Consider the following 11,490-nt stretch of genomic DNA (forward strand, 5'->3'; position numbering starts at 1 on the left):
TTTGGAAACAAAAGGATTATATTTTCAAAGTCATGTGATGTAAATTTCAAAATGTAATAATGCAAGTTGCTCTATAAATAGAGCACTCAACTGCAATCAAAACATAGAATAAGAAAGGAAAGATCAATAACATCAGTATCTATTCCTACCTCTTTTATTTGTCATCCTCTTGTGCTATAGTTACAGTGTAATACTTTACACCTGCTTCGCTCTTGTCACTAGTAAAGGTTATCTCTTTAACTTTGACATATTTATAACAGTTATCAATTTGATATAGGATTTAGTTAAATAGGTATTAAATTGTAAGTCCTACTTATCATTATGTTTAAGAATTTGGGGCAAGTATTTGTGTTAATAAAATTGACAGCTAATCATGCATCTTTTAATTTAGAAACGAAAAATGTCATACTAGAATGTTGTAGTTTGCCTTCCGTGACTTATTTTGCATTCATGAAACTCAAGTCATCACTAAAACGAGCAAGTGTTGGAAGATTATCGAATTATTTTGGGTTGTCTAAAGAAAGGTTAAAGCCAATTAAGGGAAACATTAAATGTTTAGTTTCCAGTTTTGTTGTTTTGTTTACGTTGGAATTTTAGGCTTATCAAACCAATTTAAAGATCTTTTAGCCATTTATATGCATAAAATAAATGGACAATCCATCTTGAGAATGTTACTCCATTGATTGATTTAACACGTATGGATAACTAAACAACCTCCAAATCGAATGTTTTTAATTTTTTTGCATATATTATCTTTAAATAATAATAAAGAGAATGAACAGTTCTGATTGTGATGTTCAGACAATAAATGATCGTTAATAAAATTCCAAAATTCCGATTCCGAAATTGATATTGATATTCATTTCCGAAACTTTTCCTTCTTGGTTGTTTCTTTCGTAGTATTTATAGGGTGGCACACTGGCATGAAAGGAAGTTTTATTTTTCAAACGGTGCAATTTATTAGAGTTCTAGCTGCTTATTTCACAACATTGAAATAAGTATAATACACATACGATGTAAATTATATTTCACTTGTTTCCTTTACTGAAGATTACTGCTATATATGTAGGGGAAAATATTCATACTTATCTCCAAAAATTTGTTTAATTTAACGACCCTTTTGTCCTGCCAGACGGGGAAGCCTCGCAACTGCGACAAATATGAAGAAGAAAAAAGAACGATTAATTTGACAATGGCTAAAGAACTACTTGGTAATGACCAAAGACTTACGCGCCGTATCGGTACATATATACATATACACGATTAATACGCCTACCTCGGCAACATGGTGAAGAATTTGAACTACTAGTTTGACTTCGTTTGAGTATTACACGTATATTCCCAACCCTAACTCTTTTGGGTTTGTTTCCACCATCCATGATGGCCTGTTGAGAAGCAACCAGTTATGTCATACACAAACTTTATGCACATATCTATTTTCGTCACAGGCATGTGTGTACATATATATAAGAAAGAAGGGATCGGATATTTTACTTGTTCATTACGAAATTGAATGTTCCTTGCGCAGCACGTTCGAGGAGGAGTTCCCTTGCCTCAATTGCAATGCCTTCATTCTATATACAGGGAGACTTTGATAAGAGGCTTATTGCATCAAAGTATAGCCTTTAGGTTTGTAAATTACTCATCCCTTGTACATACCTCCTCCGGAAACCAAACCCCAGGCTTTGTGCTTCCCTCAAGAATTGCCATAACAAATGCAGCTGCTGCATATCCCACAGATCTGGAACACAAATTCTAACATCAACTACCTTGTTACATTTACAGATGTTGAAAAAATGGGGTTCCTGATCAGTTTTGGAAAGGAAATTAAATAGACCTATGGATGGTTCAAAACTTACACAGAGAGTCTCTTGTGACTGAATATACCAACTGTATTGCGCCCATCAGAGCACTCCAAATCAACCTGTCATCCCCAACACACCACAAACCCAGAAAAAAAGAAAAAAAAAAAACAGAAAAAGGAAAAAGAAATGTGAATTGCAATGACAAAGATCGTGTGAATTATAATTCTTCCCCTCATCCAATTGTCTCACCCTCATTGATACACGCTCCCCAGCAAAAGAATCAACTTGTCGGACAACGGGGTCAAACAGTTCAACCATCTGTTGGACTTTGCTTCTGTCTCTCAATAGCTCCTGCAAAGTTTATCTATATTACTTAGGCTTATTATAGAAGCTAAAAGCACATTTAGTTACTCAAAATTAATGCAGGGTCATTTTGTTAAAGCATGTTACTTAATCATCATCTAATCTCATTTCTTATAATAGCGGTGAAAATTTCGAACGCCAAGGCTACAGTTTCAGTCTAAATAATCAGAGCACATGCATGCAATACTAAAGTCATAATGTACCGGTGGAAGAAGACTAGTCATGATTGCCATTCCCCAATTCCAAAAGAAGGGTGAAGTTCCAAATCGAGCACTGACAGTAGGTACTCCTAGGACCTCATGAGTACTTCTTACCTCCGGTAGATTCCTGAAAATAAGAAATTGTTCATCAACCCTCATAGTAATCGAACCAAATTGAGCATTTAGACAGAAACCAACTGGTTCATCTGAAGAGAAATTACCAAGCTTGAAAAGAAGAAAAATAAACCCCACTCCGATGCAAAAACATCTCAAGGACAAAACACTGTGCATTCTAAGAGCTATTCTGCAATCTATCAACTACTCTGTGGCCCCATCAGACTCTTACGGTTCATAAAACATACATATGTTTCTATTTCTTCCAACGACCAGAAGATAAAATTGAAAGAAACATGTTGAATGAAACTTCTTCAATCTTGTTAACCATCTTTTGTGAATTCCAGTAGGGTATTTTATCAGTTCCAGCAGATTATCATCCATTTCAGTGCGTTTGTGCTGAAAAGGAGGTGTTAAGATGGTGATTGAAATATTACAATGACAACAAGAAAGAAACTGACACCAGAATTGATCAACAAATCTCAAATGTGATTTCCCACCCTTTCGGAAAAATGTGGGTGAGTGGTGTATACTACTGTATGAGACTTGTTTCTGGATTTGGATCCTCTCCTGAGCAGAGGGTCCGAATCCTGCTGACCAAGCAACACGGTACGTTGGATCAAAATCCAATGACTACAATTATTATAACTTTAGAGGGCCCCCCTGTTTGTAGCCGTTGGATTTTGATCCAACAGTCCGTGTTGCTTGGTCAGCAGGATTCGGACCCTCTACTCAGGAGAGGATCCAAATCCGTTGGCATCACCTTACATACTAACCGAATTGTTGGTAATCTTAGTACTACAGCTTTCTTTTGTGTATAATTTATTGATCATATGGTTTGGTGACTCCAAACTCATGCATAAAATTGCAGCTCGTTTAACATCAATATCTTTCTCCCAGAACTTACAACAGATAAACATCTTTCTTTCCAATGCCTTTTCCAAAGTCAATCTCCAGCATTCCACTATATGGCTTTAGTTTGATCTTTTCTCCTGGTCAAGAAGTCCGTTATCACAGTTAGGCATAATATACGGAATTCAAAAGAAGCACAAATAGAAAGGGGGGAAAAGAAAGGGAATTGTTATTAGCACTCCAAAAATCACATTCTACACTCCTCACAAGTGTATTTTTCTTTCTAATTATAGAAAGTCTGGAGTGCCAAATGAGATTTTTGGAGTGCTAATAACAATTCCTAAACACTATTGAAACTAACCTTTATTAAATGCAACAACCTCCTCTCCCAGAAGCAAAAAGCTAGTGGCTAAGATAGTTGGACCAGCGCCGCCAGTTCCTGCTGTGTAGTAATAGAATCTGATACGAGGAATTTGCAATAATTTGTTAGGCATAGTAAAAACTACGAATACTCCGTGTTATGATATGTGTGACTATGCATTAGATCAATATGTTCACTTCAATCAAGAAGTATCTGAACAAACTCCTAACCAAAGCATGCAATCAAGTTTGATAAAATAACAAAGACATGAGAGGCCAGTTGAGGCAAATGTTGGTCCCATATATTCCATTCTGGCCCTCACTAGCTCTTCACTTGGTTATACAAGGAACATGCCCAAGGGGGCTACTACGCTCACCACGCACTTGCATCACCACCTGAGCTTCGCTACTGCTTTGCCCAGACCCTATGCCTACCATGAACTTGAATCATCACATGGCAGCTAAAGCAAGCTAAGCTTCACAGCGCCCCAAGGAAGCCAAAAGACACTCCCCTCTCACGGCCGAAAGCTCCACAACACATTGGGTATAGATTATTAATTATAATTTTGGTTAAAGTTTATGTGTTCTTATAATTAGAGTTGCAGCTTGAGACGTGTGGCCATGGAAAGATTTATTTCGAACTAATATGAAAGACAATGTAAGTAGAAGGCACCATTTGAACTACATAAAGAATCTATACTAGCAAGAAAAAATCCAATTCGATGCCAATTGATTGGACTTAAAATATGAAGGTACTGGGAATGGTTTACCTTAGCCTTTCGGGTGTGCCTTTGCTTTCACTTCTAGCTGCACGAACTAGTTCTGCAGCCATCACTGCCATTATAACAAATAGGAGTCAGCATCGAAGTAAAAACAAATGGTAGCTATGATTCAGTTTTTAACACAAGAATATCATCTGATCACAACTCTAATCTATGACTACTCCAATGGTTTTCCATTGGCGTGCTTACAAATTGCTTTATGTTTTTGGTGGAACAAAACCCTAGGCATCATGTATCGTAGTCCTCGAGATATTCCAAAACTCACATCAACAAACTCAAAAGTAAGATAACACATCATGAGGTTTCACTGTTATATTATACATGTAAGGTACAACTCATATGAACTCAAAAAACCATAGGTACTTGGGGTTTCTCAGCTCGTGCATGTAGGTCTACAGAAAGAGAGTAACGTATCTTGCTACGGGCCCTATAAAAAAGAGCCTGGTATTTGAGTTTTTATCTTGGACAAGCAAAATTTTTGTTTGAACACAGATCAAATATATGCACAAGCAAAGTGTACCACCAAACTTGTGGATTACAGAACAAAATGTGCTGATGATAGACCATTGCTCACTCCTGGATAAATTCCACCAGTTGTTATAGCCGGAATATTTGCAGCTATAGCGCTGTTCTTGAAGGATTTTGCACGTTGTGAATAGGCTGTGTCATCACAAACATCAACGTAGGCTGTCTGTAGGGAGATGAAAGACATTATCAAAGTCATACAACTTTTTAGTAAACTTATAAGATACATTATCCAAGATACACACACTCACTCACTAACCTTTGTCTCTAAGGCAGCTTCCAATACAGTGCACTTCTCTGCTTGTTGAAATGGCCCTGCAGCATGAACTACGAGATCTACATCTACAGAGAGAAGTCGTAATGAATATTTATGCACTGTTATGAAATTTCATAACTGCACTTTAAGGACAAGATGAAGCTACTTGCTCAAATGAAATTGGATACAATATTACGAAACCCACATTAGGATTACACGCTTCTGCATGCATATCAATTATGATCCCCATTATATCAGAAACGGTAAACCAATAAAATGAAATTCCGGGTTTCTCTCAATTTCCAGTATGAAATAGAAACAAACAGTGCAGTGTTAAAAATCTGCCTGTTCTACTTACACACAAATAAAATTGTGAGATGTGACAATTATGGCCTGTAGTGAAAATAGAAAAGGCCAGTGAGGATGAAGAGCATGTCAGCACATTTTGAAAATTGAGTTAATAAAATATGAAAGGATTGTAACAGAAAGACATGAAATCCCAGATGTCATTGCATAGCTGTTCAGTATTACAGAAGCATTGGTTAAGTGAAAAGCAAAAAGTGGAACTGGTGAGATAAATGATGTTTCTTTTTGTTCCAACCTTTCTTTTTTGGGACGCTTGTCCCTACATTCATGTTCAATGACTTAGTCTTAAACCAAGAAGCAAAACAAAAAATAATTACTGAGGTCAAGTATGTATAAGTAAGAAATTACATATTTGTCCGTTTATCATTTTTTCTTTAAACTAGGCCCAAAGACAGGTTTCATCATGATACACAGACTATGACAGACAATCTAAAAGTTTTCATATGAAATCGGATTAGTTAGTTATTCCTACATTAGAAAGGAATAAATAATTATTGGTATGAACTGTTGAGTCAAACTGGATCATATTAAGAAGACAATAAAAACTAAAATAAATACTTACTTAAACATAAGAATATATACGGTATACACATCTCCAATACTTAATATTCCCTACATGATACATAACGAATCAGTCAAGTATAATACCGAAACTTTTTGGTGAAGCCATTCAATACCCCAGTAGGGGTAGCAGCATACTGAAACGTAAATTCACGGACAATAAATGTTGAAAAGAAAGTAGAAGAATCGATCACCTTTCAGAGCTGCTTCCAATGATTTTACATTGTTAATGTCTACTTCTGAGAACTCTGAGTTTCTCCCAAGTGTAGCTACCATATTAACACCTTTTTCCCTGTAATGGAACCCAATTCCAGCAAACTTTAGCATCTCAAAAAGCAAACGTTCGTAATCACACATGAGAAAGAACTCAAGAAGATGCTAAAAGGTAATGCATTTTCAAGACCACTGCAACATTATCAAAATGCACCAAGTCCTGCTCTTTATCGGGTTTATCTTCTCAGCTATGCATTTTACCTGCCTATTCATTTTGTTTAACTTTATGTCATCTAGAAATTGATAACGGACATTTACTGCTTGTGCACCATTAGAATTAGAGTTACTAAGGTTCTCGACGCTTGGACGGGAAAACTTTGTTATTCTAACCAGGTCTAGATAAGGCAATGCAGGACAGGGAAGCCTTCTTAACAAGTTAATTAATTATTTGAGTACCGTTATCCGCACTCCAAAAATTTCATCATGCACTCCTCTTTTTACAAATTCCCCCGCGTTTTTATAAATTTGGAGTGCAGATTTAGACAGTGACACAATTCTTGTTCAAAAAACATAAATTTTACAATAATTCAATCCCAGATTTCCTTGCATTTCTAATTCTACCAGCCAATAGAAAATTTCACCTCTAACAGAACCCAAAGGAGTAATTTTCTCTTCATTTCCCATATTTTTTTTCTCGGCAACCAAACAGTGAGTACGTGTTGGGTATAATGGTAAATTTCATTACCTGTTTCGACCGCCGACGACAATTTGGAGGTCGGGGCATAGCTTGGAGAGAGCAATGGCAGTGGAGCCTCCGACCCGACCCGTTCCGCCGAGCACCAACACCCGAGAATTGCGGGTCTTCTCTGGGAGTTGAACCCGAGTCCCGATTTGGGTGTCTGTAGGAGTAGTCGCGGTGGCCATAGTAACACCGACTCTGCTGTTCAAATGCTGCATATGCACTGAAGCTCCCGCCATAACTTCTCCCTGCTCTATCCCTTCCTCACCAACCGTAATATCCTATCAGTATTTTTGTTTTTTTTTTTTTTTTCGCTTTTTCGTTTCTGATGACGTGGCACTTTGTGAGTCTAACATCTTTTATGATGCGGCACTTTGTATGCCTAATATTTGTGGCAATTTGGTGGCCACGGTTACATGATTTATTAATGTGCCGGAACATGATCAAGAATGCTAAATATAATAATATAATTAATTGAAAACTTAGAAAAAAGAAAAATTCATCGTTGTATTATGCTTCTTAGTGTACCGGCATGTGTGTTCGGCACACTAAAAAGTTTATCTACAGTAATACCGCCTCTGCTCTCAAGAACAATTTGTATGTTTAGCTGTCACAATTGTGTCCTATGCCAATAACATAAAGATACGTAAATTAACTATAGCATATATCATTATATTCTTGACATGTGATGCTACATGGCGGTAAAGTCTCTCCTGCTCTTCAAGTAAGGTGGCTGAGAATGATTTTGTCCTTCAAATTGAGGAGGCTCCTCCATGGTCAATGTTTCTTTTGGAAGTTGATCCATCAGAGTTCGATGTAATATTAAGCGATGACAAGTTCTGTCCAAAAAAAAAAAAAGTCATGACAAATGGGAGGAGCTCATTTTCCTTTGGTGGATATTTCCTCCTTTTGGGAGTTTTCAACCGGAGGTTGTCTTTTGAACTGAGAAGGCTCCTCCATGGTCGATGTGTCTTTCGAAAGTTGATCCATCGAGTTCGATGTTATATTAAGCGATGACAAGTGCAAGGTGCTCTTTTTCCTTTGGTTGATATTTCCTGCTTTGGGAGTTTTCAACCAGAGGTTTTTCTAAAGGCCCAAGCTTATCATCCCGCTTTCTACTTGTTGTTGATTAACGTACTATGTAATCTTTTTGTTTGGAATGAAATTCAACATTTTATTAAAAAAATGTTGCATATTCGATTTCGGTTATTTCATAAATAAATTATTAGACTTATGTGAGGCACCAAAACCCTAAACCCTCAAGTGATGAAACTAACAGTGTTAGGCAATGACGTGGACAAATACTTAATATATATGTTTGGCCTAACATGCTTTGAGGACCATAACTTCTTCTCATGCCATGTCCATATAAAAACATGATCTATATTATAAAGGTCTAGCAAAAACGACAAGGGTCTAATACTAGTAATATTTTTCTCTCATGTGTGAGAGACCTCCGTGGTGAGTGCTTTTCTCTTCTGTGTGAGAGTTAGGAATCTGATCGATTCTTGGTTGGGGAGGAGTTTCTATCTTTTCTCATATCATCTGGAAGGCGATTGGATTTGAAGGGTCTGTTATCGTTGAGTGTTTGCGTCTTTCATCTTTCTGATCTCGCTCTGTCGGTCTTTCTTTAAGGATTTGTTGAGTCGGTGTGATTGGGAATCTGAGTGGGGCTTCGGTTTGACCAAGCGATTTGCAGTTGATACTTTGATTAGACTGCAGAAGTTCGCTGAGGGGACTTTGGTTTCGGTTGGTGTGAGTCGGTTAGGTTATTTAGACCTTTGCTCATTAATACTCCTTTCAGAAGTTTATGGGGCTTTTGAAGGCATATCAGTTAAGATGGGTAGTAATTGCACTCCCACCGACTTAGTCAGTTTAGTCGAATTGGAAGTCCAACCTACCAATTCAGGCATTAATTGCCTCCAACACTCAATTTTATTATTCCCATGTACTTTTTTCAAATTTCTGCGTTATGGGCTTATGTTGCTGTGTTCTATAAACTGCTTAGTATCCAGGGTGAAGGTCAAATACAAAGGTATCTTTATCATATTACGGAGTGTTTGATAGCAACTTCCAAGCTCTATCTAGTTTATCCTTCAATCCAATTCATTCTTATGAAAAGGTCTAGAGTGGATTATATGGGGTAGTAGAAAATAGAGGAATTGGTGGTTCATTTGGAGAACACCATGGATTTGTCGTGTATAGAACAGGGGATTAAATTAATGAAGGCTGTTTTGGTAAACAGACAATTAAATCGATGGGAAGTGCGAAATATTCTACGTCTCATAGAAAGAGTTTGGAGACATCGAAATCAAATGGGTGCGGGATAACCTGTATATTATTACTGTTCCGGATGAGACAATCGCTGATAAGATCTTGAGTTAGGTTCCTTAGGTAGTCATGAAGCAAAATTTCTCCGTTACCAGATGGCCTCAGGAATTTGCTTTAGAAGAGCTTAGATTGGAGTTGGTTCCCTTTTGGGTTCAAATCCGAGGCTTACCTCTAGGATTCATATCTGAAGCTAATGTTAGACGCATTGTACAAGAAGTATGAGACTTTCTGGAATTGGAAGACCCATCCTTGGCTAGGGGTTTCCTTTAAACAAAGGTTATTGTTAACACAACTAATCCTCTTGTAACTGGTTGCTGGTTGTTCAGAGGGCAAGATACAGAGACGTGGGTGGAATTTCGTTATGAAAGATTGCAAGATTTTTGCTACAGATGTGGGCGCATTGGACATGTAAATACAGAGTGCATCTTTGAGCCTTCAAGGGGCGATACAGCTGGGTTTAGAGAATGGACAAAAACGGCTCTTGTTAGAGATGTTATGGCTCCTAATAGACCTCTTACTCTAGGGATGGGAGAACGGAGATATGCGGGAGCTATTCGAAGGGCCAGGAAGGGAGAGGGGTCATCACGAAGGCATGTTCATGATTCACCTTATCAAGAAGCAGGTGGAAGCATTTTGGTGCGAGACTCCAAAGTGATATAACGCAGATTACAATTCGTGATCGTAAGCACTAGCATCGGATTCCTTGTTCTCGGGAGACTGATGATACTCCAACTTTTCAGGAAAATAGGTCGTTTGCTCTTATTCCCCTAGCGGATCAGACAGACTGCAAGGTTGATTCTTTAAAGACTACTTCCAGCTCTCCACCTTCTCGATGGGAGGGGCACACTTCAACAGTTATTATAGAAGAGCTCCTGGAAAGGCATGCATTGAGGAGACAGAGTGAAAGTGAATTACAGGATGTGCTAGAAGCCTAAAACGTCCGGCTGTTGATGTGGGTTAGGAATTTGCTTCATCCCCACAGAAAAAGTTAAAGAATATTGGAAGTTATGAAGAGCAGAATAGACGAATGGAGGAAAGATTGAGAGGTATGAGTATTAAAGAAAGATGTTTACTGATTGAATGGGTTATTTATGCGAAATATGAATATGAGGATCTTTCAGAGGAGTACCAAGATATGTGGCAGTTATTGGAGGCAAAGTCTGAGCCTGAATGGGTAGCATTGTTGGCACGTAAGGAAGGTAGGTCTTCTCAGGGTGGTGGCGGTTATCCTTTAACAGCCGCAAGCTCACCATAAGTTATATATTTTGGAACTGTCGTGGCCTTGGGTCGGACACAATGGTTCGAGCCCTTCATGGGCTCATACGAAAATATAGACCTAATCTGATCTTTCTTTCTAAGACTAAGATGAAAGATCATCGCATTGACGAAGTGAGAAGACGTATGGGTTTTCCTTATGGGTTTAATGTTTCTTCATTTGGTAAGTCGGGATGCTTGAGCCTTTGGTGGGATACTACACTGCAAGTTCAAATCTATCTATCTTCCAAGAATATTATTGATGCTCATGTTCGATACTTGGGAGAGTCCAGTTGGAGGCAGCTAACCGGTGTATATGGTACTGCGTATCGAGCTGAGAAAGTAAAATTTTGGCGGTGGATGGGAACACATATTCGTTCTTCTGCTATTCTTTGGTTATGTGCTGGAGATTTTAATGAGTATCTATAGGACTCAGAGAAATCGAGGGGTTTGGCTATCCTGTACAATCGTCCTCAGTATCTTGCTGATTTTATGAGTTTAGCGCAGCTGATTGATCTTGATTTTAATGGGTTGGCTTTTACTTGGCGTGGGTCTCGAAATGGTGAATTGGTGGAAGAAAGATTAGACAAAGCGCTTGCTAATCAGTTATGGCAGTTTATGTGGCCAAACACGTGTGTTACTCATGAAACTGTATTAGGATCAGATCATTGCCCGTTTATAGTTCAGTGTGACCCCAGACAGGTTGGTGTGAGGTCTTTATTCTAGTTCAAGTCATTTTGGGCGAAGGATGAGGCTTGTAGGCAGGTGA

The 11,490-nt window shown here is 38.1% G+C and overlaps 1 protein-coding gene across 3 annotated transcripts; it reads right to left on the reverse strand.

Annotated features, from left to right (window-relative positions):
- Window positions 1-924: 924 nt before the first annotated feature.
- On the reverse strand, window positions 925-7,410 carry LOC103955887. Of its 3 annotated transcripts, none has more exons than XR_007254782.1 (14): window positions 7,143-7,410; window positions 6,379-6,476; window positions 5,261-5,337; window positions 5,041-5,167; window positions 4,465-4,528; window positions 3,696-3,793; window positions 3,390-3,474; window positions 2,372-2,495; window positions 2,055-2,156; window positions 1,860-1,924; window positions 1,660-1,741; window positions 1,495-1,574; window positions 1,277-1,385; window positions 925-1,149 (listed from the first exon to the last, which is right to left on the reverse strand). XR_007254782.1 is itself a non-coding variant. In XM_048574798.1 (13 exons), the coding sequence occupies exons 1-13, from the start codon at window positions 7,373-7,375 to the stop codon at window positions 1,328-1,330; spliced, it is 1,299 nt and encodes a 432-aa protein (XP_048430755.1). In that variant the 5' UTR covers window positions 7,376-7,409; the 3' UTR covers window positions 1,162-1,327. The 3 variants fall into 3 exon arrangements, 1 of the variants encoding a protein (XP_048430755.1); XR_007254781.1 differs by having other exon boundaries at window positions 5,261-5,343; window positions 7,143-7,409; XM_048574798.1 differs by lacking the exon at window positions 925-1,149 and having other exon boundaries at window positions 1,162-1,385; window positions 5,261-5,343; window positions 7,143-7,409.
- Window positions 7,411-11,490: the final 4,080 nt, after the last annotated feature.

Source organism: the organism of the source record quoted next, unplaced genomic scaffold (genome assembly GCF_019419815.1).
Source record: "Pyrus x bretschneideri cultivar Hongxiangsu unplaced genomic scaffold, Pyrus_bretschneideri_v1 Contig75, whole genome shotgun sequence".
NCBI classification, from domain to species: domain Eukaryota; kingdom Viridiplantae; phylum Streptophyta; class Magnoliopsida; order Rosales; family Rosaceae; genus Pyrus; species Pyrus x bretschneideri.

Coding starts and splice junctions, on each gene's coding strand:
- LOC103955887 (XM_048574798.1), bottom strand. CDS start 7,375: ATGGCGGGAGCTTCAGTGCATATGCAGCATTTGAACAGCAGAGTCGGT. Junction 3,794..4,464: donor GGCACACCCGAAAGGCTAAG/GTAAACCATTCC, acceptor TCCTCGTATCAG/ATTCTATTACTACACAGCAG. Junction 1,575..1,659: donor GGGTTTGGTTTCCGGAGGAG/GTATGTACAAGG, acceptor CCCTGTATATAG/AATGAAGGCATTGCAATTGA.